Source organism: Protopterus annectens, chromosome 8.part1 (genome assembly GCF_019279795.1).
Source record: "Protopterus annectens isolate FY-2018-M chromosome 8.part1, PAN1.0, whole genome shotgun sequence".
NCBI classification, from domain to species: domain Eukaryota; kingdom Metazoa; phylum Chordata; order Ceratodontiformes; family Protopteridae; genus Protopterus; species Protopterus annectens.
The window spans coordinates 536,263,621-536,290,953 of NC_056742.1; the positions used below are offsets into that span (position 1 = coordinate 536,263,621).

Here is a 27,333-nt window from a genome sequence, read left to right on the forward strand (position 1 = left end):
CAGTGGAACTCCTTACCCTCCCATATTACCCAAATAGACTGTATAACGACATATAAAGTAGCATTAAAAACAAATTTCCTCAATAACCTCACATGCCACTGCAAAACAAACAACCCGCCATAAGATAATGGGTCTATATCATAAAACCGAACTTTCACAAACGCGAACACCTAATGAGCGAGACATATACGTCGAACTATGAAAAAAGCAAAGGACCTAAATATCGAAAACCGGAATGCCAAACGCAGTTTAAACAAACATCGCCACACAGGTAAGTAAAACATACACAAACTTCATTAAATAACACTTTTGCAAGGGGGCAAGCCCCCCTGCACCCCCTACTTATATATACCAACTCCGAGATCACACTAGAGTGCGGAAAAGTATTAATTTCCTCTTCCCCACGATCACCCTGTTGGCCACGGGAATACATTCGGCGTTCCGGTTTTCGATATTTACGGCCTTCGTGCTTTCCGTACTTCGGCGTTTATGTGTCACTCATTAGGTGTTCGCAGTTGTGGACGGTCGAGCATCTAATATAGACCCAAACCATGCACTACTTAATACTAACCGGCATCCATAGTTCAAAATGACTACTATCTTGACAGCAACACAGCTCAATTACCACTATTTCTGTTCTATAAGAACTGCCTATGCTAAGCCACCATTAAAAAAAAAATTTAATTCATGTACTGTACTATACTACCAACTGTTGTCTAAGTTTTTATAAGTTTGCTACATACTGTTGTGTCTTCTACATTTATAACTTCTGTTAAATTTTGTGTATTCTACATTTATAAATGTTAAGTATCTATATTTTATTTTACTGTATTAATTGTGGTGCTTTTCTCCCCGGGCCTCCACTGAAAATGGGTTCCTGACTCAGTGGACTTTCCCCGTCAACAAATGTCAATAAATAATAAATATATCAACTAGCAAATGGAAAAAGGACATGAGCTATAATTTCCACCTCAGATTTGATTCAAAGGATACAAGACAGGGTTATACTTCTCCGTCTGCATCCTACATAGTTCGAGCAAATTATGCAACAATGCAGACTCAATGATCAACATTTCAGCAGAAAGAGAAGTGACTAAGAGCTACTGAAGAAACCAAAGCCTTAAAAGGAAAGCCGAGCTTTGCTGGATTCAAGATCCCTTACCTTCTACTTACATGCTTCATATGTCAGATGCTGACTGACCGGTGACCCTCCACACACACACTTTTGAAAATGTTTTGTCCTTACTGTTTCTCCCAAGTCATTATGGCATGTGGCAAGAAAGCCAACATCCTCTGACTGGCAGCTATAACAACAGGCTCTACTGGAACACTGGCTAAACTGCAGCTGGGGAAGCAGTCTGAATACCCGAGTCATAAAAGGATAGGCAGTGATGCTCCAGCTCCAGTACCTGACAACCACATCGGCATTTCACAAGTCTGGAAAGTTTAGGAACCCACTTACAATCTAGTTTCTAACAAATATGCTTTCCTCTAAAGTAAACATAAATCACAGAAAGGGAGAAGTAAGGTAACACTTTACTGTGCCACTAAGAACACTCCCTTGCCATAGCTTCTGTGACACAAGTAGCAATATGTTTTGTTCATGATGTAAAGAAATGTACTCCAGTGGATGAACTTCCATCACACATCCTCTGAAAGCAAAACCCACTGTTTAATGGTACGCATGAATATCTGTTTTAACAAAAAGCAACTGCATACGCTATGTTACTAAAACTTCTGCATGGAAGCAGTACATTTAATGTTCTTCTCCTTGAATGCACAAACGTATTCAAACATAGCATAGCAAGCACAGCATCAGGCAGCGCCACCTAAACAGGTTTAAACTATTACCGGCTCCACAAAGTCTGCTCTCCACTTTTTCCCTTAGAACTGATCTAAACCTCAAAGGAAGCACTCTATTTTCATTTTAAAGCCTTGCACTTGCTTTATAAGTAATCTTATAAGCAAAACACCAATAAACTTAAGCACTACACCCTCTTATACTCTTTTTAAGCACTTAACACCCTATAGATCCTTTCTGATCAGTCAAAAGTATTTCATCATAATATCCTGACATGTCCAAAGGTCAAGTTTCGGGTATACTCTCCAGTCCAGCTGGTGAATCCGGGAATCTTGAGGCAATGTTACAACTGCCTTATGTACACAGACAACCCCCTCCTCCTCCCAACAAACTCAAATATATGCGAGAGATGCAACTCTATAGCCAAACTGGAGGCTGAGCTCTCTCAACACAGGACTGGCACAGTCAGTCAGGAGGAGAAGGTAACCACACAAACCACAAATCCAGTCTCACATAGACCTATCGCAACAGCAAACCAAACACATAAACACACAAAAACATACTCGGAGGCTCTAAATAAAAATCTGCCCAAGCAGCAGAGACCTCCAAAGCAGACATCCAAACAACCGCTACCCCACAACAATACCCACGTATCACATAGTTCACAAAGTCAGTGTGCCACACAGTCACAACCCTTAAGGCTAAACAACACATCTAATACACTTGTAATAGGTGACACTATTGTCAGACACACTGACGTCCCACTCACCAGGCTGAACAAGGAGAAAGTCACTGTAAGCTGCCTGTCGGGTGCCAGGATCTGCCACATAACACAAGCACTCAGGTCACTGCAAAGCAAGTACAAATATGACTCCGTCATTGTCCATGCTGGTGTGAATGACCTGAGACGTACCTCCCTGGACTACATGAAAAGAGACATAGAGGAGCTCTCTGATCATGTAGCCCAGGCCGGTATGACCCTGACCTTGAGTGGCATCTTACCCTCACCAAGAATGATGCCACAGTATAAAGACAAAATGATCAATTTTAACAACTGGCTAAAGTATTGGTGTCATTCAAAGGGGATCCAGTGTCTGTCAGCCTGGGATGACATGCTCGACAAGCCACGTTGCTTCGCTAGGGACGGCTTGCACCTGTCACCCCTGGGCTTTCGAATACTGGCTAAGGCCCTTGCCACCCCCATAGTGCCTTTTTTAGGCAAGGCTCAAAAGACAAACCCACCTCCATAGACAACACAAGGAAAAAGAATCTAAGGGTAATGCTGCTCAAAGCCAGAAGTCTAAACCTCAAGATGCATGCACTCGAGGCTCTCCTCAGTATGGAGAATACCGATATCTGTGCAGTAACAGAAACCTGGTTCAAGGCTCCCGAGAGCACCCCAGCACTACTAGGTTATACCTCCTACCATGCTTTTCGGCCCCAAAACTCGGACCGAACCACAAAAGGAGGGGGAGTATCCATATTCATCAAAGATACCCACACCTCCAGGTTAGTGGCACTGCACGAAGCATCAGAGACCATCCATGTGCAACTAACAGTGGGCAAATCTGCCTTTCAGTTTGTAGCCTGCTACAGACCACCCTCCCAAACTCAGGAACCCCACTTGGCTTTCCTAAGAAAGTACAGTTTTGTACCTACCATAAATGTAGATGTTCGAGTGCTAATACAGCTGCAGTCATAACAGATGGGTTCTCCTGCCGTCAGGCGGGTCCTCGGTCGGCCGAATTCCAAAGTCTAGGTCCGGCATCGGTTGTCGTTGCTTCTTCCCTGACGTCAGTGCGACAGGGGTATAAAAGAACCAGCCGACGCCATTTTCTTCAGTTTTTCTTGCCCCAGATGTCAGGTGCCCCCAGAAGGAAGGCAATACATAAATTTGTGTAATAAAGCAATGCCATATAATCAAAATACAGTAGTGCAAGCAAATACATCAGGAATGAATACCCCAATCAGGTTGCATGAGGAGGTATTAGCCAATAGGCCTGTCCCAAGAGGGGAAGGAGGGAGGGAAACCTGGACTGCAGCTGTATTAGCACTCGAACATCTACATTTATGGTAGATACAAAACTGTACTATGTTCATCGTGCATACAGCTGCAGTCATAACAGATGGGTAGAATCCCAAAGCTAAGAAAGGGGTGGTAGGCACTAGGTGGAACTAGGAGGAGCCCGAATGCCCTGCAAGACTGCAGTGGCAAAGCCCGCTCTAGATTTAGAGTATAATGGAAGGTGGTAGTGCTTGGAGAAGGTATGCACAGAACTCCAAGTGGCTGCTTCCAAAATATCTTTGGTAGGAACTCCTCTGAGAAAAGCTGCAGAGGTAGCCGTGGCCCTTGTGGAGTGAGATGTGATGCCTGTAGGTACAGTTTTGCCATGAAAAGAGTAGCAAAAAGGTATGCAGTGGGCTATCCACTTTGAGATTGTCTGTTTGGAAATTGGCTTTCCTTGAGCTCCTATAGCATAGGACACAAAGAGCTGTTCTGATTTTCTGAAAGGCTTTGTTCTGTCCAAATAATAACACAGTTGTCTGTGGATGTCCAAGGAATGTAGTAATCTCTCCCCTTTGTTTTGAGGATTAGGATAAAAGGTAGGTAAGTGTATAGCCTGATTCAAAGCTACCCTGGATACCACTTTTGGCATAAAGGACGGGTTGGTTCGTAAGGAAACTCTGTCCTGATGGAAGATGATAAAAGGCTTCACAGCCATGAGAGCTTGTAGTTCCGATACCCTAATGAGCTGAGGTAATAGCCAGAAGGAAAGCTGTTTTCCAGGACAAATATTGCAAATCTGATGAGGCAGCTGGCTCAAAAGGAGGCAAGGTCAGCTTTTCTAGAATGAAATTGAGATCCCAAGCAGGTATTGGTTGTTTCCTTGGGGGTTTTAGATTCTTAGCCCCTCTGAGGAACTGCCTTAAGAGGGGGTGAGAGAATAAGGGTGGATCAGTGTTGTATTTTGCAGAAATGGCTGAGGCATGGATTTTGATGGAGGAGAATGAAAGTCCACTGCTTAGCAGCTCAGCTAGATACTGTAATATTTGAGGTAAATTCAGTTTTTCAGGATCCTGGCCCTTTTTCTCATTCCAAACACAAAACCGTTTCCATTTTGCGGAGTAAGCTTTTCTAGTAGACGGCCTTCTGGCCTCCAAAATGACATCCTGCACCTCCTTGGAGAGTAGGGTCTGTTGTGATGCTAAGGAATCTTCCATGCGGCTAGATTGAGTGTTTTTAGCTGACTGTGAAGAGTTTTGAAGCTGTGCTGAGTCAGAAGAAGAGGCATTAGAGGCAGGGTCCATGGTGGGGAATGCGTCAGGCTCCTCAGGAATGGGTACCAGTGTTGTCTTGGCCAGTCTGGAGCAATGAGAATCATCTTTGGTCTGTCTGCTCTGGTTTTTAATAGAACTTTGGGGAGGTGGGAAGGCATAAACTGTCATTGATGTCCAACTGAAAGAGACAGCGTCCACTCTCCAGGCCTTTGGATGAAAAATCCTTGAGCAGAATTTTGTCAATTGGTGATTTTTGTGGGAGGCAAAGAGATCTATGTCTGGCCTTCCCCATGCTTGAATTATCTCTGTAAAAACTTGAGGATGCAACTTCCATTCGTGTGGATCTGTCATATTTCTGCTTAGGTTCTCTGCCAGCGTGTTTTCCTTGCCTGGCAAGTACTGTGCTGGTAGTTCGATTTGTAAGTCCAGGGCCATGCTCCAAAGTGACATGGCCAGTCTGCATAGGGGGTATGAATGTGTTCCTCCCTGTTTGTTTATGTACCACATTACTGTGGTGTTGTCCGTCCTTATCAATAGTTGACCTGGTTGCAGAAGGTCTTTGAAAGCTATAACAGCGTTTATTACTGCTAGCATTTCCTTTTGATTGATGTGAAGGTGCTTTTCTTTGTGGGACCATTTGCCCTGAATGCACCGATCTGTCATGTGCGCCCCCCAGGCGTATTCCGAGGCGTCTGTTGTGATGACTTGATTTGCTTGAGGCTTGCTGAATGGGAGACCTGTGTTTGTTTGGCATGCTTCAGCCCACCACAGAAATTCCTTTTGAAGACATGGAATTAGTGGTATTATTGTTTCTAAACTGTGGCTGTGTTGAGACCATAGGTTTTTCAGGTACCATTGAAGTTTCCTCATATGCAGCTTTGCACATGGGATTAGTAAGATGCAAGATGCCATGAATCCCAGAGCCTGCAGGATTTTCCTTGCAGTCAGCCTGGTGCAATTTGCTAGTGTTCTGAATTATTGAGTTAGTTGCCCCTGCTTCTCTGGTGTGAGGTAGGCCATCTGGGTGTTTGTGTCCAAGTTGGCACCCAGGAAAATTATTTTCCGAGAGGGTATTACCCTTGATTTCTTTTTGTTGACTGTGTATCCCAGAGAATTCAACAACATTATTACATAAGCCAGATGTTTCAGAAGAATGTGCTTGCTGTCCGCTTGGATCAGGCAGTCGTCCAAATAGGGGTATATTTGTATCCCTTGAAGTCTGCAGAAGGCAATTACTGATGCCTGGCATTTTGTGAATACTCTGGGCGCAGTAGATAAGCCAAAGGGCAATGCAGAGAATTGATAATGGGTTGAACCTGCAAGAAATCTGAGGTATCTTCTGCAATTTTGTCTGATTGGGACATGCAGGTATGCCTCCTTGAGGTCCAATGTTACCAGCCAAGGCTCCTTGCCCAGCATGGGAAGAAGCTGCTGAAGAGTGAGCATCTTGAATTTTGGTACAAGTAGGAATGTGTTTAGGATTGATAGGTCCAAAATAGGTCTCCAATCTTTTCCCTACCTTGGTACCAGGAATAGTCTGGAATAAAAACCTTGACCTTGTTCGTGCATAGGTAGCTCTTGAATAGCTTTCATGTCTATGAGATCTGAAATTTGTCTTTGTGCCTCTGCCCTTTGATTGTGTGGCAGGTTTGGCATGCCTCTCATTTTTGGAAGGGTGTGAAAATGGAATCTGTAGCCTCTGTTTATAATGTCCAGGGATCCATTTGTCTTTTGTGACAATATGCCAATTTTTTGGAAATAATGCCAGCTTTCCGCCTAAGGGTGCTGCCATTTAAGTCTTGCCTGGCATGCAAAGGGGAAAGTCATTGGACTTGCTTTCTGAATGGTTGCGAGTTATCCTCACCACCTCTTTGTGTAGGAGCTTGCCATTGTCTGCCTCTATACGATCCTTGGGATTGCCCTCTGCCCCTCGGGCGCCTGTATCTACCTTTTTGGGGTCTGTCCGTGGCTGGAAAGGACCAATTTTTGGAAGGCCAATTTCTACTGAAACGTGGGGGTTGTACCTGTAGAAAATCTTTCACTGTTTGCATTGATTTAGCCTTTTCCTCCATTTTCCTTAATACCTCCTCAGCATTAGCACCAAATAATACATCCTTTTGTAGAGGGGCATCTAGTAGTTTAGCTTTGACATGATCTGGTAAGGTTTGTTCCTTGAGCCAGGCATGTCTACGTATGACTGATCCTGTAACAGCAGCTCTACATGAGGCCTCTAGAGCATCAAAACCACAATGTAAGGTATGTTTACCCACTTGTTCTGCACTATGCATCAAATCCTGCAACTCCTTCAAGTCTGGTTGTTCAGGTTGTGACATTTTACTTCTCAATTGTGATAACAAAAACTGTTGGTACTTTAGCATATGGAACTGACAGTTTAATGCCCTCATGGTTAAGGTGGCCGAGGTATATACCTTTTTTCCCCTCCTTTCTAAGGATCTGGAATCTCTCTCGGAAGGTAATGGATTTTTAGCAGTGGAGGCCTTAATTCCCTTGGGGCCCTGTGAGATAGTTTCTGGGTCAGCAGCATGGCTTTTGTATAGAAATTGGTGTGAGTCAGGAACCCTGTAGTACCTGTCAGGCTTGATTGGGGCTGGAGGTAGAGAATCCGGGTTAAGGCAGGCCTCTGAGTACACATCATCTAGTATGTCCAAGACAGGAGGTATAGCCAGAGGCCTGTGCTGAGGTAGCAAGAGAAATTCCCTAAGCCTTTTCTTGGAATCTGAATAATCTTGGCCTTCCCAGTGGAAGTGTTCCTTTAAGGTATGCAAAGTTTCCCCAAATGAGTAATCCTCTGGGGGGGAATACAGAGGGAATGGACTCCTCTGCATCAGAGTCTTCAAAAGAGGAGTAAGAATGTTCCTGTTCATCAGAGTGCTCTGATATAATGGAGCCCTGATCAGAGGAGGGGGATTCTTCCTCCACTCTGGGCCTTTTGTCTGGGGGGGGGGGGGTTGAGAACCCCTGATAAGAGTAATTAAATCCTCAGCCATTTTAAGCATCTGTTTTTTAGGCATGGGGCCTGGAGATGGGCCCTGTGTAGCTTGTCTCTTAGAATGCATGGCTGCTTTAGACTTAGTGAAAGCCTTGATGGAAAAAGAAGAGGAAGGTCTGAAGACAACCTTGAGAGGAGGAAGACCTGTCCACATTTTGAGATTCACCGCCAAGAGCGGCTTCGGTATCAGTAGTCGGGGTGTGGGCCGAGGAGCCTGCGACCTCGGGCACAGGAGACACCGTCAATGTAGTGTCGTCGGTAGTCAGGGGCTGCGTAGGCGCCTCACTGAGAACCGGACCACGTGTAGTCGGCTTTGGCGTGGTGTCGGTAGAGGCCGCGGACCTCGTGTGCCGGTCCTTATCTTTGCGCTTTTTAGACAAAACTGGAGTCGAAGTATCCGACGACATAATATAGTTAAATTTTTTGCCAAAATAATGCTGGGCGAACTCCGCCCGACGCTTAATGGTGCGTTTGTTGAATGTAGCACAAAAGCGACAGACCGAGACGTCGTGGTCTGGGCCTAAACAAGGAATACAGAGGGAATGGAAATCCTTATGCGGTATTTGCTTCCCACATGAAATACAATTATTAACTTTGTCTGACATCGGTCTGAGGCAAGAAAAGTTTCAACGGGTACTTAGCTTTCAAGAAGACTTCGGTTGCAAAATTTTCGTAATTTCAGGAGCTGGCCGACCGGCACTTGCGAACTGCTTCTGCTTCGGGCACCGCCCTGCAAGAAAGACTGAAGAAAATGGCGTCGGCTAGTTCTTTTATACCCCTGTCGCACTGACGTCAGGGAAGAAGCGACGACAACCGACGCCGGACCTAGACTTTGGAATTCGGTCGACCGAGGACCCGCCTGACGGCAGCAGAACCCATCTGTTATGACTGCAGCTGTATGCACGATGAACATCACTGGAAAATATGAAGGTCTCTCCAAACACCATCATATTGGGTGACTTCAACTACCCAAATATAGACTGGGAGCACTACTCAAGCCCCAACACCCTCGCCCAACGGTTCCTAGAATTTATAAACTCAAATGCCATGGAACAACTGGTCACCACTCCCACAAGAAGGGAAAACATATTGGACCTGATCATCACCAACATGGGGACTCTATGCTCCATACCAGAGGTATAACCCTCATTGGTAAGATCTGACCATAAATTAATCTCACTGGACATCCTTATCCCGTCCCCACCCCCAGCCAAGGAAATCACAGTGAAGAATTTCTCAAAAGCAAACTTCACACTTCTCAAAACCGAGGTGGAATCCTTCAAAGCCCCCGGGCCAGTGGAAAATATGGCCCAAACCGAAGAATCCTTTACAAACGCATTCTATGGACACCTACAGGAATGCATGGATCGTGCTTTCCCAAATAAAACCAAGACTCACTCCTCCAAAGGCAGGAAACCTGCCTGGTGGACCCCAGCCATAAACAAGCTATACAACAGAAGGAGGAACCCACTACAGGATAGAGCAAAATCCCAAAAAGGGAAGGCATCTCTGATCAGTACTAGCAAGAAACTACGATCCCTCATAAAATCATCTAAGGCCAGCTTCGAAAGAAAAACTGCACAAGACACTAAAGATAATCACAAGGCCTTCTTCAGTTATGTCAGGAACTTGGGTGGCAACTCCCAGATATGCTCTGAGTTAGTGCAAAATGACAAAAAATACACTGAACCCACAGACACTGCCAACATCGTGGCAGACAGGTTCAGTGCAAACTTCTCTCCCCCAAAAGAGCAAATGTCTATTCCAACAGAGTGTAGCCTCCCTGACATCACAGATGCACAGGTGAGAGCTGCCCTCTCCAAAGCAAAAAACACAGCATCAATGGGACCGGACGGTGTCCCGGGCTGCGTCTTACACGAGCTTCAAGAACTGAACCCTCATATAAAGTCACTGTTCAACCTCAGCCTCACTACAGGATATCTACCCAAGGAATGGCATACAGCAACAGTGGTCCCACTCCACAAAGGTGGTGCCACAACGGACCCCGGAAACTCGCCCTATAAGCCTGACTAGCCTGGTCTGCAAAGCTATGGAGCGTATCATCATGGAACTCATAAACAAAGACATTGGGAACCTCCAAACACTGGACCCCACCCAATTCTGCTTTGTTAAGGGCAGATCTTGCCTCTTGAACCTGGTCGACTTCTTTGAAACAGTCACCAAGGCAACAGATGAAGAGAAGGTAGTCCACACAGCCTACCTGGACCTCGCAAAAGCCTTTGACACAATACCCCACTCGGGCATCATAAATAAGCTCACCAGCTTAAATATCAATCCCAATGTCACAAGATGGGATGCAAACTGGCTCAGGGATAGAACCCATATGGTCAGAATTGCAGGTGCCATGTCAGACTCTAAACCAGTTACAAGTGGCGTCCCACAAGGCTCAGTCCTGGGACCTCTCTTGTTCGGTATATATTTCTCGGAGGTACAGGCTAACACGGGAGGACTATGGCTGACCAAGTTTGCAAATGACTGCAAACTGGGTGCCATAATCAACTCGCCGACTGACACAAGCATCCTCCGAAAGGGTCTCACAGAGACGGATAACTGGTGCCAGAGCCATGGCCTAAAGCTAAATGCCAAAAAGTGCATAGTCATCCCCTTTGGGAAAAACAAACTGCCCACAAACAACCACATAGGTGGAAATCCATTAAGTACGGAAGAAGTAATTAGTACCCGCGGTGGTGGTGCTGTGGTAGCGTTGTCGCCTCACAGTAAGACGCTGTCCGTTTCGATTCTCAGCTAGAGCGTCTTCTGCATGGAGACATGCGTGAATGGGCGTACCTTCGTTGAAGGTTGTGTGACAGGGCTGGTAACTCGGAACGTAAAAATCAACTACCAATCATTAGCGGAACGGAGTTCCGCTGTGGCGACCCCTAACCAGGAAAAGCCGAAAGACACAAACAAACAAATGGAAGAAGTAATTAGGGATTTGGGGACCCAAGTAGATAGCAATCTCTCCTTTGACAACCACGTTGCCAAAGTGGTTAGAAAGACCTTTTATATAGCCCACCTCATCACGAAAGGGTTCACAACTAGATCAAGAGAGGTCATTGTGCCCCTCTACTCATCACTCATCAGGCCCATAATTGAATACAATGCCCCATTTGGGATGTACCTTACCCGACACCTGCAGCAACTGGAAAGACCCCAAAAGTACCTCACCAAGAGGATCAAGGGACTTAAACAGATACCCTACGCAGTTAGGCTAAAGAAACTCCAGCTCTACTCAGTTGCTTACCGCCTACTCAGAGGCGATCTGTGCCAGACGTATAAAGCCATGTCCAACCCAGATTTAATGGACATGCTCCACCTCAGGAAATCCAAATCCCTTAGAGCTACACGCTCCAGAGACTTAAACCTCAGCGCAGAAATAAATAGAACATGCTGGCGGGACAGATTCATATCCCAGAGGCTCCCCTCACTCTGGAACAAAATCCCAATCCATGTTAGGCAGATCCCCTCAATGACCCTCTTCAAGAGAAATCTTGACGAGTGGATGGGAGGTCGTAGGTTTACCCCGGGGATCTCTTCTGTGTCCCTACTAGACAGAGGCAGAGTAAACTAACCTTAAAAGGGCTAACTTCTGTGACCTACTATACAGAGGCACAGTCAAATAATCTAAAAGGGTGGCGAAAGCCAAACACACTCTGGCTAGGCTTATAAATGCCCTAGGGCAGATAGCCTAGTATCAACCTATGAACAAAACTTGTCAACAAAAATTGTCAAGTGATGCTAGAACGAGTACCTTTGTGCTATATGAGGATTCAGCATTTGCAAATCTGCGTGCAACAGTGGGTGAGTTTACAGACTGATGCCAAGCTATTTCTCCAATGTGAAAGTTTCTGCAAAACATTTACAGTAACTGAGGTGGAGGTACAGCCCCATGCGTGAGACACAGAAGGCATGTCTGCTTTACACTGTGCAGGCATATAAACCACATAAATGGATATGGTGGGGCACTGTTTTTCAACCAGTTCTTCGTAAAGAAAGAAACATTATTCAATTTTAGTGCGTTACATTTAACAAAATGGAGCATACCTTGGCAAAACACTGGACAAACTTGGATATTTTTTTCGGTGCTTTTTGCCCCACCCACCAACCAACCCCCCCCCCCAACACATACACAGTTGGACTCTTCCCACTTTTTCCCCTGTACTAAGGGAATTATCCTAGTGCAGTTAGGCAGCAAGAGCTGTCTAATGGAGCCATCATACACACAGCCATGTAGGTCAATTGTGCCTTTGTCAGCATCCTGGTAATGATGAAATTTTTTTTGCATGGCTTGATTTCATACTATGGATGTACAGATGAGCAACCTGTACTAGCAGGGTACCTACAATTCCTTACCCCTGTCAATGAATGCTCTCATACACTAATGAATGAAGGCTACAACTAAGCAGTGGCTTAGTAAGCTAGAAGCCCCCCCCCCCAGGATGTACAGTGCAATGCAGCACCACCTCCGATGAGTTTTGTGGTTGTCTCCCCCACTCTGTCTGCCTGTAACCCCCATGACAAGCATATCCATCCTCCCTCCCACTTCCACCATACTTTCTATTCTCTTCGGGCAATGTTCTATGCCACTGCACCTGGACGAAGAAATGCAAACTTCTGCCACCTGTTAGTCACTATAAAAGTAGTATTTTGCCACGTTCCTTGAATACAACAGACGACTTGTACAGCACTCACACAAGCAGAACTACACTAAAATGATAAGCTATCAAATAAAGGGCAGAAAGAATGAACAAAGGCACTGCTGAGCTGAATAAAATGACAGAAAGTGCTCCTCTAATAAAGTACAAACGCATACATATAATGAAAGTAAAAGAATGACCAATCACACAAAGGAAACAGCAAACGAACAATGATGTTGTCTAGCAGTATACTGAAGCTACCTAAATAACACACACACAATACTGGAACACCATAAAATAAATGTCCATCACCCCAACAATGAGCTCGAATGGTGCTACCACAGTTAAACTGCACGGTGACTGCAGACTACATCGGACACTCAAGTAGACATGCTGGGTGCAGCTGTTAGCTATGGCAATGAAAACATAAATTAAATGGCTTTCTAACATAGAAAGTACAACATTCGATTCACAGAAAACAATAATCTGGTAATAGTGTGGAAAAGAAGGGCGAGGAGAAACTACTCTATTAACTATATCATTTGTCTAAAGTTACTCCAAACTACATCAAGCACACTGATTACAGTCTGAAATGCAGAAAAAAGCAGCCTTCTTATAGCAAAGTCTACACATAAGTCTATACATAACCTAACTATAACTTGCTTTTTTACAACCAAGTTTTTATGTAAGAATCTCACTGCAAAACTCAATGACTCGCACACAAATTCCCTCAGAAATACAGAACAAAGTTTCAAAACAATAACGCACCACATGGTGCTACAAAAAAGCTAGCCACTACTTACTGAAATGCAATCAACCAAAACCTTTAAAATTTAGTGCAAAAACAGGCAGCAGTTACAATGTAAGAAGATACTGTACCACAAAGACTAGAACTCACTTTTCTTACACCTTCTTCTGTGAAAAATTGTTTTACGTATGAGACAACTTTCACAAGGGACATAGGAAATGTAAGCTCAAGCCTTCACAGCAAAGAGTCTTCCTATACTGAGACTGCTGCATTAAAACGCTCCATTAACAATGAATTAAACGTCAACTTATGTACATTCAATATTTATTTCAAGAAATTCACCTCTAGTGAACTTCCTGGAATCCATCCACCCACTACCCCTTTTTCCTATTTTTTGCACATGGGGTTGGGGTGTCACTTCAACAGTGACAATCATTTACAGCCAAGGTTTACACTCTTCTTGGAATCCACTTCTCATAATAAATAAATAAATAAATACATACATACATATATATACATACATATATATATATATATATATATATATATATATATATATATATATATATATATAAATACAGACATATACACACACACACACACACACACACTACACACAGAGTGGATATAAAAAATTCACACACCCGTTAAAATGTCAGGTTTTTGTGATATAAAAAACATGAGACCACAATAAATCATTTCAAAACATTTCCAACCTTTAATGTGACCTATAACCTGTACAATTAATTTGAAAAACAAACAAATCTGTTAGGGGAAAAATATAAAAAAAATAAAAAACGTACAATACGCTGGTTGCATAAATGTGCACATCCTTAAACTAATACTTTGTTGAAGCAACTTTTGATTTAATTACAACATTCAGTCTTGTTGGGTACACATCTGCCATCAATTAAAGAGACTCTGATTAACCCCAAATAAAGTTCAGCTGTCCTAGCAGGAGTTTCCTGGCATTTACTCAGTTGCCTGCTGCAAAAGGAAGCCATGGTTTGCAGAGAACTTACAAAGCATCAGAAAGGATCTCATTTTTGAAAGGTATCAGTCAGGAGAAAGGTACAAAAAAATTTCCACAGCTTTGGATATACCATGGAACACAGTGAAGACAGTCATCAAAAAGTGGAGAAAATATGTGACGTTGAAAAGAACTGGATGTCCCTCCAAAATTGATGAAAAGACAATACAAAAACTGGTCAGGGAGGCTGCCAAGAGACCGGCAGCAACACTGAAGGAGCTGCAGCAATTTCTGGCAAGAAAGTACAGTTTTGTACCTACCATAAATGTAGATGTCCGAGAGGAATGCATCTGCTCTCTTTACAAATGGGTTGTCCTGTCGTCAGGCAGCCCTTCGGTCGGCTGGATTCCAAAGTCTGGGTCTGGCTTCGGCTGGTGTCGCACTTCACCCGACGTCATTGCGGCAGTTATTCGGGTATAAAGGCATCAGCCGACGCCATTTTCCTCAGTGTTTCTTGCCCCAGATGCCAGGTGCCCTCTTGGATGGCTAAATTTGGATAAATGCCAAAGATTCCAAATAGTAGAGAGCAAACACACAAAATAAGCATGTATGTACATATATACAAACAAATACACCATAATAGATCCCCAAGCTAGCTGAAGATTGGCAAATACCCTAGGAGTACCTCAGAGGGAAGGAGGGTGGGTAATCCTGACTGCAGATGCATTCCTCTCGGACATCTACATTTATGGTAGGTACAAAACTGTACTATGTCCTTCAAGGATGCATCTGCAGTCTTTACAAATGGGTAGAATACCATAGCTAAACTAGGGAGGAGGAAATGAGAATAGATTATGGTGTAGTTAGGATCCCTTGCAAAACAGCAGTGGCAAAACCAGCACGGGATCTAGAGTATAGAGGTAAGTTATAATGCTTGGCAAATGTATGCACGGAGGTCCAAGTAGCAGCCTCTATAATGTCCTTGGTAGCCACTCCTCGTAAGAAAGCTGTGGTAGTGGCTGTAGCCCTTGTGGAGTGAGGCCTGATGTTCTCTGGAGTTTTCTTTCCATGGTAGGAGTAACAAAATCTAATGCAATTTCCTATCCATTTGGAGATTGTCTGTTTAGAAATTGGTTTTCCTTCCTTTCCTGTTGCATATGCTACCAGAAGCTGGTCAGTTTTTCTATTGTTTTTGTCCTGTCCAGGTAGTAGCGTAATTGTCTGTGTACATCCAAGGTATGTAAGAGCCTTTCTCCCTGTTCTGTGGGTTGGGGAAGAATGTAGGAAGGTGGATAGCCTGATTTAAAGAGACTCTGGATACCACCTTAGGCATAAATGTAGGATTTGTTCTCATGGACACTCTGTCTTGATGGAAGATCAGGAAGGGTTGCACTGCCATTAATGCCTGTAGTTCAGAGACCCTTCTTGCTGAAGTTATTGCCAGCAGGAAAGCAGTCTTCCAGGATAAGTATTGTAATTCTGCTGTTGCTGCTGGTTCGAAAGGAGGAAGAGTCAGTTTTTCTAGCACAAAGTTCAAGTCCCATGCTGGCAATGGAGGTTTCCTGGGAGGTTTTACATTTTAATTCCTCTTAGAAACTGTCTGAGCAGAGGATCTTGAGAAGACAGGAGGATCCAAGCTGTATTCTGCTGAAATAGCTGATGCATGTATCTTGATGGAAGAATAGGACAGGCCTGTATGGAAGAGCTCCGCCAAGTACTCCAGGATGTTGGCTATGTTCACCAGTGTCACATCTTGCCCGTTGCAGTACTCCAGATGAAATATCTTTTCCATTTTGCTGCATAATTCTTTCTTGTTGAAGGTCTACGAGCCTCCAGGATTATGTCTTTAGCCCTTTGGGATAAATTTGGGTTAATTGCTGTTATGTAATGTTCCAGGCAGTTAGCTGCAGAGTTTTTAGGTTTGGATGCAGGATGTTGTAGTTGTTCTGTGTTAGCAGTAATGGGATCAGGGGCAGTGTCCATATTTGTTCCCGGACATGCTCCTCAGCAGTGGATACCAATGTTGTCTTGGCCAGTCTGGGGCTATCAGAATGATCCTCGGACGTTCCTCTTTGATCTTCAGAAGCACCTTGTGCATCAAAGGAAGTGGTGGGAATCATTATGCTGTCAGGCGTTTCCAACTGAAAGATAGAGTCCACCTTCCAAGCAAGTGGGTGGTAAGTCCTTGTGCAGAATTTCTTCAACTGGTGATTGAATGGTGATGCAAACAAGTCTATTTGTGGTAATCCCCATTTTCTTGTGATGGTTTTGAAGATGTCCAGATGCAGCATCCATTCGTGGGCATCTGTTGTAGTTCTGCTTAATATGTCTGCTAGAATGTTTTCCTTCCCTGGTACATAAATTGCCTGTAACTGAATGTTGTAGCTCAGAGCCACATCCCATAGGTCCAGTGCCAGCCGGCATAGAGGGTATGAGTGTGTGCCTCCCTGTTTGTTGATGTACCACATTACTGTGGTGTTGTCTGTCCTTATCATCAACTGGCCTTCTTGGAGAAAAGGTCTGAATGCCTGGATTGCCAATTTTACTGCCATCATTTCTTTTAGATTTATGTGCAGATGCAGCTGGTCTTGAGTCCATAGGCCTTGAATGCACTTGCCCAGCATGTGTGCCCCAACCGAGGTCTGAGGCATCTGTCGTGATGGTTTGTCTTGGTTGCCTTTTGCAGAAGGGCAATCCTGTGTTTGATTGGCAGGCCTGAGCCCACCATAGGAACTCTTGCTTCAGGTATGGGATCATTGGAATTTTGGTTTCTAGGCTGTGCTTGTGCTGGGACCACAAATTCTTTAGGTACCACTGTAGCTTTCTCATATGCAGCCTGGCATGAGGGACCAGTATTATGCAGGATGCCATGAAGCCTAGAGCTTGTAGCACTTTTCTTGCAGTTAGATGGTTCTGCTTTGTTAATGCCAAGAAGTAGAGAGGAAGTTGCTCTTTCTTTTCTGCAGTTAGAAATGTCATTTGTTTTGATGTGTCCAGTTCTGCACCCAGAAAGGTTATTCTTTGGGATGGAATCAGCCTTGACTTTTTTGTATTGACTGTATATCCCAGGGCTTGCAGCAGGTAGATGACTCTTTGTAAGTCTTCTGTTAGTTTGTTTTGTTGTCCGCTTGTATCAGACAGTCGTCCAGGTAGGGATAGATTTGAATCCCTGAAGTCTGCAATGGCGATTACTGATGCCAGGCATTTCGTGAACACTCTGGGCGCAGTAGATAAGCCAAAGGGCAATGCTGAGAATTGATAATGCTCTGATCCTGCAAGAAATCTGAGGTATCTTCTGCAAATTGGTCTTATGGGGATGTGCAGGTATGCCTCCTTGAGATCTAGAGTTACCAGCCAAGACTCCTTGCCCAGCATGGGAAGAAGCTGCTGTAGGGTCAGCATTTTGAATTTTGGAACAATGAGGAATGTGTTTAAAGCGGACAGGTCTAGAATAGGCCTCCATTTGTTTTCTTTTCTTGGTACCAGGAAGAGTCTGGAGTAAAATCCCTTTCCTTGCTCCATAGATGGTACCTTTTCCACAGCTCTCATTCTTAATAATTGAGATATTTGTTTTAGAGCTTCTGTCCTTTGAGTAGGTGGTAGGTTTGGCATTCCTCTCTTTCCTGGTAGAGTATGGAAATGGAACCTGTAACCTTGGTCTATAGTTTGCAAAATCCATTTTTCTCTTGTAATGCAGTGCCAGTTTCTTGAAAATAAGGTTAGCTTTCCGCCTAAGGGTGCTTCTAGTTGTTCCCTGGTAGGCAGTGCCACCGCCAAGTCACTGTGATTGAGTTGTTGTAGTGGTGGTGGCTGTATCCGTGCCTCGTTGGTTGTTACCCTGCCACTGGCGACCCCTGTAGGCACCCCTGGATTGGTTTCTGCCTCTAGAGCGCCTATTCCTGCCTCTTTGTGCCTTAGAGGAGTCTGGAAAGGACCAATTCTTGGAGGGCCAGTTCCTGCTAAACCTTGGAGGTTGAACTTGTAAGAAATCTTTCACTGTTTGCACAGATTTTGCTTTCTCTTCCATCTTTTTTAGTACCTGCTGTGCAGGGGAGCCAAATAAATTGACCTTGTCCATAGGTGCATCCAAAAGCTTAGATTTGACATGGTCTGGTAATGCCTGTTCTTTCAACCATGCATGCCTCCTGATAACTGTGCCAGTCATGGCTGATCTAAAGGAAGCCTCCAGTGCATCATAGCCACATTTTAAAGAATGGTTACTAACCTGCTGTATGTTATGTACCATTTCTTGAACATACTTTTTATCTAAAGATTCTTCAGAGGACAGCTTTTTAGTTAACTGGTCAAGCATAAACTCTTGATATTGAATCATATGAAATTGGCAGTTCAAAGCTCTAGCTGACAAAGTAGCAGAGGTGTAAACTTTTTTACCCCATCTCTCTAAGGACCTGGATTCCCTTTCAGAGGGAGGGTTTTTAGAAGAAGTAGCTGCTACAGCTTTAGGACCCTGGGAGATAGTCTCTGGATCTGCAAAAGGAGCCTTATATAAGTGGTGATGAGTGTCTGGGACCCTGTAGTACCTATCGGGCTTAGCAGGGGCCGGAGGTAAAGTTAAGGGCCTATGCTGTGGCAAATGTAGAAAGGTCCTAAGCCTTTTTCTAGAGTCTGAGAAATCTTGGCCCTGCCACTGAAATTGTTCCCTCATAGCATGCAAGGTTTCCCCAAAGGAAAATTCCTCAGGAGGAGAGGCTGAAGGGATGGACTCCTCAGCATCAGAGTCTTCGTAAGGAGAATAAGAAGCCTCAGGAGGGTCTGTATGTTCTGAGTCATCAGAGGAATCATCTGTGGATACTGGCTCAGGGGGCTCTGCTCTAGGCCTCTTTTCTGGAGGAGGGAGAGAGGCCCTGTCTGGATGAGGCTGGGCTCCACGAATTAAAGAGATGAGATCCTCAGCCAAAGAAAGCATATGGGAGCTGGTGCTGGGCCTGTGAGAGGGGGGCTTGGCAGGCACAGGTTTTGATGCTTTGGCTGCTTTAGCCCTGGCAAAGGCCTTAATAGACATAGCTGGAGGAGGCCTAGCAGCTCCACGTGCAGGAGTTGAAATATCCAGGGGAATGGTGTCTGATAAATCCTGTGAAACCGCAATAGAAGGTTGGATTTCAGAAGCCGTTTCTACCAGGTTAGAAGAGGCCTCGGTAGAAGGCATGTTATCGGCTGAAGAAAGAACCGCTTGCTCGGTTTCGGCCGAAACCGAGACACTCGTGGTTTGCTTAACCGCGGTTTCGGCTGAAACCGCGGACTGCGAGTGTCGGTCCTTTTCTTTGCGTTTTTTGGTTATTTGCGTAGTCGGAGGATCCGACGGCATAATGTAGGCAAAGAAATTGTGAAACACCAACTGTAGAAAATCAAATGAACCAAGCCACGGAGTACTCCTCAAACTGCTGGAACACCAAATACAGTGCTTAGATCATACCAGACAGCAAACGAAACGACAAATTCAGTGCAACTAGTAATCCAGAACTGAGTTTTATTTAAGCGCTTATCGTTTGCTACTATTGGCAAAATTCTTCAGAATCAGATTCTGAAGAAGTTTGCCAATAGTAGCAAACGATAAGCGCTTAAATAAAACTCAGTTCTGGATTACTAGTTGCACTGAATTTGTCGCTTGCTGTCTGGTATGATCTAAGCACTGTATTTGGTGTTCCAGTTTGAGTACTCGTTGGTTCATTTGATTCTACAGATAATGTAGGCAAAATCGGGCCGAAAATCTGTTCAGCAAAGTCGAGCGGCGTCTAGCGTCCGCCGGTTAAAAGAAGCACAGGCTAGACAAGCTGCTACGTTGTGGTCTGGGCCTAAACAATGTATGCAATACGAGTGGAAATCTTTATGAGGTATTTGTTTCCCACAAGATAAACAGTTATTAACTTTCTCTGACATCGGCTGAGGCAAGAAAGAGTCCCCAACGGGTACAGCTTTATAGAAGTCTTCGAAGTAGTATTCGGTAGTAGTAATCTCTGGATCTGACCGACTGGCACTTGCGAACAGCTTCTGCTTCGGCCACGGCAAGAAAGACTGAGGAAAATGGCGTCGGCTGATGCCTTTATACCCGAATAACTGCCGCAATGACGTCGGGTGAAGTGCGACACCAGCCGAAGCCAGACCCAGACTTTGGAATCCGGCCGACCGAAGGGCTGCCTGACGACAGGACAACCCATTTGTAAAGACTGCAGATGCATCCTTGAAGGACATCTGGTTGTGTACTACATGCGACAACAATCTCCTGTATTCTCCATATATCTGGACTATGGGGTAGGGTTGCAAGATGGAAATCTTCTTACACAGAAAAACATCCAGGCCCGGCTAAAATTTACAAAACAATACATCAAATCTCCCAAAAGCATGTGGGAAAATGTGTTATGGTCTAATGAGACCAAGGTTGAACTTTTTGGCCCAATTCCAAAAGGTACATTTGGCGCAAAAACAACACTTCGCATCAACAAAGTAACACCATCCCCACGGTGAAGCATGGTGGTGGCAGCATTATGCTTTGGGGTTGCTTTTCTTCAGCTGGAACTGGGGCTTTAGTCAAGGTGGAGGGAATTATGAACAGTTGCAAATACCAGTCACTCTTGGCCAAAAACTTTCAGGTGTCTGCTAGAAAGCTGAAGAGGAATTTTACCTTTCAACACGACAATGACCTCAAGCATACATCCAAATCAACAAAAGAATGGCTTCACCAGAAGAAAATTAAAGTTTTGGAATGGCCCAGCCACAGCCTGGTCTTAAATCCAATAGAAAATCTGTGGAGTGACCTGAAGAGGGCTGTGCACAAGAGATGCCCTCGCAATCTGACAGATGTGGAGCACTTTTGCAAGGAACAGTGGGCAAATATTGCCAAGTCAAGATGTGCCATGCTGATAGACTCCTACCCAAGAAGACTGAATGCTGTAATTAAATCAAAAGGTGCTTCAACAAAGTATTAGTTTAAGAGTGTGCACACACAACAAAGTATTAGTTTAAGAGTGTGCACTCACAACAAAGTATTAGTTTAAGGGTGTGCACACTTGTGCAACCAGCGTATTGTACATTTTTCATTTTTTTATATTTTTTCCCCTAACAGATTTGTTTGTTTTTCAACTGAATTGTACAGGTTATAGGTCACATTAAATGTGATTTATTGTGGTCTCATTTTTTTATATCACAAAAACCTGGCATTTTAACAGGGGTGTGTAAACTTTTTATATCTACTGTATATGGGTCTACTTCAGTAGACCGACGTTTCACTTACCAAACTCCAACTTGGCCAAGATGAAAGCACCGACAACTTCAGAAGACCGACATCAGGAACACCAACTTTTCACGCGAGGTAAGTAACCGCTTAGCCATCCCGAATAAAATAACTACACGAAACAAAAGTAAACCCACCAACACCCCTCAACTAAATATACCACCTCTGAGATGGCACTATCGCGGGGGTAAGGGGCAAAGTTCAACAATATGGCCAAGTGGTTACTTACCTCGCATGAAAAGTCGGTGTTCCGGATGTCGGTCCTTATCCATCCTTTAGTCTTGGAAATTCGTGTCGGGTAAGTAAAACTTAGGTCTACTGAAGTAGACCCATGTGTACACACACACACTATATATATATATATATATATATATATATATATATATATATATATATATATATATATATATAATATACAAATAAAACAGCGTCTATATTACATAATCGAACTTTTAAAAGTTGGAACGCCATATGGTCGACACCATAAGATCAAACTTTTAAAAGTTTGAAAATATAATAAAAAAAAATAAACCAAAGAAAAAAACCTACCTGAACGGTTTAAGCAGGAGGGCAAGCCCCCCCTGCACCCCCCACTCCCCCCCCACCCTTTAAATGTACCAACTCCAAGATCGCACTACAGTGCAGTAAAGGGAAATCTTCCCATTCCACACTGTACGGAGATCTCCGTTGAAACGTTTGAACTTTTAAAAGTTCGATCATATGGTGTAGACCATATGACGTTTGAACTTTTAAAAGTTCAACAATGTGATATAGACCCTATAAAATAAGCTAGTTATCAGAGATGTGATCACAATTTTCTAATTATTTGTTGAACTGTACCTTAAATCCCCAAAGTCAGAAAGCATTTAAGCTAACAAAGAAGCCTCCGTAAGACCCTCAACTACTAAAATAATGACAGATATGATTAATTCACAAACAATAAATCAACTGCAATAAAGAAATGAAAAAAAATATTAAGCATATACTTACTCTGGGTCCTGTTTCTTATGATTATCACAGAAAATGAGGCAAGAGAGAGGTCGGCTACCATGTGGCTGCCACTCATGAAGACACCTAGGGAGAAAGGGGGTCACAGTTAGTGAAAGCAGTCATGAAGGGACAGTAAAATAACACAAAACAAGTTTACAATTGTATTTATATATGTTAACTTGTGCAGAGCCCATTTTAAGCAAAGGACGAGGGCATAGGGACTCCATATCAACATAACTGTATAGAAGATGGCAGAAATATACAAGAACTATACAACAACAAGCTCAATTTGTACTGCACATTCAAAGGGAATAACTACTTGCAAGCTATGTAAAGTTTTCAATGTAGGAAACTTTCTTCTAGAAGGGTATAAGCAAAGACATGCAGATGAAGTTAATCATTATTGATTTTGTGTGTTGTGTGATGCATATAATACAAAAACAGAAATACATACAAAAGAGATGAGAATCTGTTCCTAGCAAATATTATGAAACCCACAGTAAATTAACTGTGAGGTACAGCTGTGCCAGTAACTTACCTTAAAAGTAGACTTTAATTACATATTACGTATGGGATTTCTGCTGCAGGCAGAATCAGATGTTTGGCCCAAACTTTAAGGGATGAGTACACCTTCCCCCCTCAGGCAAGGCAGCCTGCACCCTTCCCTTAGATGTCTGCATATTCCTGATATAAAGGGGATGCTTACCATACCATCTTCAGCTCTTTTTTGCACTTAAAAATGGGTTAATTAAGGATCTCTCCCCAATAAGGAGCCTTCAGTGGCTCTCCATCCCAATACCAGTCTAGAAAACACAGAACAGTGGTCCTCCCTGGGAGTTGGGACAAAAAAAAAAATAGGGAGACCACATCCCAGAAATCCTTACGAGGTAATAAAGGAAGGAAATTAGGTACCTATCTTGAACTCAGGACATTCTATTAGGACAGAATGGAAGATGAGAAGGAACCCTGGACTGCAACAGGGATCCCAAATGAACACCTATTATTACTGTATGTTACTTGCAACTGCATCGTGCACTTTGTCTGAACCACTGTTACAGTCATTACAAATGGGAAGATTCCCAAAGCTGTGACCAAAGGAGTCTGTCTGGTTAAGATACAGAAGATCGCAGAAGTCCATACAGAATAGCAGACGCAAATCCAGCCCTGGCTCTGGACAACGCGAGTGGGCCTCCTACATATCCGCAAAACAAACAGTAGCAGCCTTAACCTTGTATGGGATACAAATAGCACCTGCTGGAGAGACAAGTATGTATCCCAGATATTACCCTGTCTCTGGAAAGATCCTCCCTAACCCAATTCAAGTGTAACTTGGACAATTTGATGGGATACAGAAAATTCATCCCTGGTTTGGCACTTGTCTGTCAAACGGACACAGGCAGCCTGTAAATGGTTCATTTCACAGGCACCTGCTTGTAAACGTTTCACCCCCTAAGCTTCTACTTTCACTTACCAAGGGTACCAGATCTTGTCCGAGATTTGGGATATGCATGGCTAGGCTTAAAAAGGCCCTTTTGGTTATTAGCCTAGTAAACACCCGTGAAACTATGAACTAGCCCGATTTCCAGAGTGCTTACATCATCCCTAGCTGATGGACGTCCAAGGACTGATGTCTGGATGGACTGATGCCACATGTCTGGGTTACACAGGGTAGTAATATGAACTAGCCCGATTTCTAGAGTGCTTACATCATCCCTAGCTGATGGACGTCCAAGGACTGATGTCTGGATGGACTGATGCCACACGTCTGGGTTACACAGGGTAGTAATATGAACTAGCCCGATTTCCAGAGTGCTTACATCATGACTAGCTGATGGACGTCCAAGGACTGATGTCTGGATGGACTGATGCCAAATGTCTGGGTTACACAGGGTAGTAACACACAAGGAGAGGGAATAATGAAGGATCCATCTGCAGGACTCCCCTCTCCCTCTGCACCCAGCAAAGGAGAAAGGAAAGGCTCAAGCAGCTGCAGATTAAATAAGGGAGCTTGTACTGCAGCAATGACCTACTCGAACATCTAAATTAAGGCAAGTGTGACACAACTGTATTATGTTCTTCACAGTCAGTGTTGCAGTACTGATTCTTGGGAGGACTCCCAAAGCTAGTGGAGGGGTGGTAAGAGATGCTACCAGCCTTAGGAAATAAGGCTTTACAGGATGACTGTAGCAAAGCCAGCTCTAGTGTGAGGCAATTCCTAAATGGTAGTGTTTGTGCACAGAGTTTTTCTAAGATGGGCTGTTTAGGACTTCCTTACAGGAAGGCAGTAGTAGCTGTCCTCTGCCTGGAAGACTTGACCAGGAAGAGGTTTTCCATGGTTAGTGCAACAGAACCTACTGCACTGGCTATCCATTTGAATACGGTTTGTTTGGAGACAGGTTTGCCCTCTTCCTCCTCTGTGACAACAACCAACAGTCGCTCTCTTTTATATGGGATTTCTGTCCTGTCTAAGCAGTACCTGATTTGTCTGTGTGCATCTAAGGAATGAAGGATTTGCTTGGCTTTTTTCTGCGGGTTTGGAAAGAAAACTGACTGGTGAATACCCTGATTTATCATCATCACAACTCAAACCAGTTAAAACAACTGATTTGAGTCATGTGATGATGTTTTTTTTTATATAAAACACGTTATTTTACAATGCTTAATGAAGTGTGATGAGACAGTTATTTATTAACTAGCAATTTTAACTACTCTACTTTGCCTCATTTTAATATTAAAGTCTTATTCGTGGTTCCAGTGAGTTTTATTTTTGCATAGTACCCTATAAGGAATGTAAGCACGAAGCAATACCTATTAGGCCCCTGATGTCTTAGCGTCGAAGTCTAGTAAAGAAACCACAGCTACTCTATTCCTTGGGTAGCTGCAGTCAACAAACTCAAATAACAGGAAAATTCAGGAAAGCAAACCCCTTGTATTAATAGGGCTTGAACAAAAATCCTGGCTACCTTCAGCTGTACAAGCTTAAGAAAACTCAAATATTCCTGTTACAAATAAATACAGCCACTTTAGAATCGGTTACGAAATAAAGCCTTAAATAGTACCTCCATATCAAAACTTAAATATCAGTAAACTAAGGAACATCCTTAACAATCAAACACTTGATAATGTAGTTTTGAATAATGTTTAATGGCAGATGAGCGCAGACATTCACTGTAAAACAAACATGTTGAGTATTATATTTATTAAAGCAAAGTAAGCCAGCTTGCAAGAATTAGTTGGCATGTGGAGGGAGTGCCCTCAATAAGTCACAAGATAACATTATATAACCATCAAAGTACAAATCCAGCCAACCATGCAATACCAAGTGTAAGAATGCAATCTTGTATAAGCCTGGATTTATCAGTACCCTGGAAATCAGGGGTGCGGGTGGAAAAGCACGCAGAAACAGGGTGATCCATTCAAACAAGAATGCATCTATTTTCCATGTCCCTGCCTGCTGAGTTCTGGAGCAGAACCTCTGAAGTTGTCTGTTTTGGTGGGAGGCAAAATGATCTACTGAGGGAACTCCCCAATGTATGGTTAAGCCCAGGAAAGTCTCCCTCTTCAACATCCATTCTTTAGGGTCACGTAGATCTTTGCTTAAGGAAGAGGGTATTGTTCTGCCATGGGGTGTAAGATGCTATAAGACTTAAGTTTCTGGTCTTGCACTAACAGCCAAATCTTCACAGCAAGACTGCACAAGGGTTGGGAAAGAGTGCCCCCTTGTCTATGTTCCACATGACTGATGTGCTCTCTGTCCAAATCTATAACGTTCCCGGTGTTAAGATCTGTTGAAAGGCTTTCATTGCTACAAAGACAGCTAACAACTCTTTCTGGTTGATTTGTAGCTTCGTCTGATCTGGAGTCCAGATGCCCTGCACCTTCATGGTCCCCAGGTGAGCCCTCCAGGCTACTTCTGAGCTGTCTGTAGTGATGGCATCTGGCCATTACAGCTGAGTCAATGAGGGCTCCAAGAAAGAGTATCTTTGTCTGTGCAGCAGTCCGAGACTTGCGAAGGTTTAGGGTACAACCTACTTTTGGGAAGCAGTCCAGACTCTAAACACTTTACTGTTCACAATTTTATGTGCATTTTCCCTGGATGACACAGTCCAGATAAGTGTAAATATCAATCCCCCAGAGTACATCAGTAGGCTACCAGTGTAGCTAAGCACTTAGTGAAACCTCTTACAGGAGCAGCCAGACAAAATGTTTAAACACAGAAATGGTACAGCAAGCCTGCTGCTACAGAGCACAGATACTTCTGGTGGCAGTGAGCAGTAGGGATGAGAAGGTAAGCAACTATCGACACATCTTGAGACATCACGGGGAGTAACTTTTGTAAGGATAGCATTACAAATTTTGCAACATAAAGGAATTTGTTAGCTTTGACGCGTCCAAAATAAGCCTCAAGGTGCTTTCACTGCTTGGGACTACAAAATCCTTGAATAAAACCCTTTTCCCTCCTGACCTGGAGGAAACGTTTGAATGGATTCTTATTGCAGCAAATCTAAAAGAACAGATGGTAAGAGACTTCCTAGAATACCAACAGTGCCAAAATAGCATTAAAGGGGGGGGACTTCTCTGAATTGAATGGAGTAGCCCATTTCTATGATTTGAAGGACCCAGGTTGT

General features: G+C 43.7%; 1 protein-coding gene across 1 annotated transcript in view; it reads right to left on the reverse strand.

Annotated features, from left to right (window-relative positions):
* Nucleotides 1-27,333, reverse strand: part of EDC4 (enhancer of mRNA decapping 4) — a 2,017,057-nt gene that overhangs the window by 1,365,281 nt on the left and 624,443 nt on the right. The window contains exon 9 of the mRNA XM_044082055.1: nucleotides 22,706-22,789. Within this exon, the coding sequence (XP_043937990.1) occupies nucleotides 22,706-22,789 (84 nt within the window). The remainder of the gene's footprint in view (nucleotides 1-22,705; nucleotides 22,790-27,333) is intronic.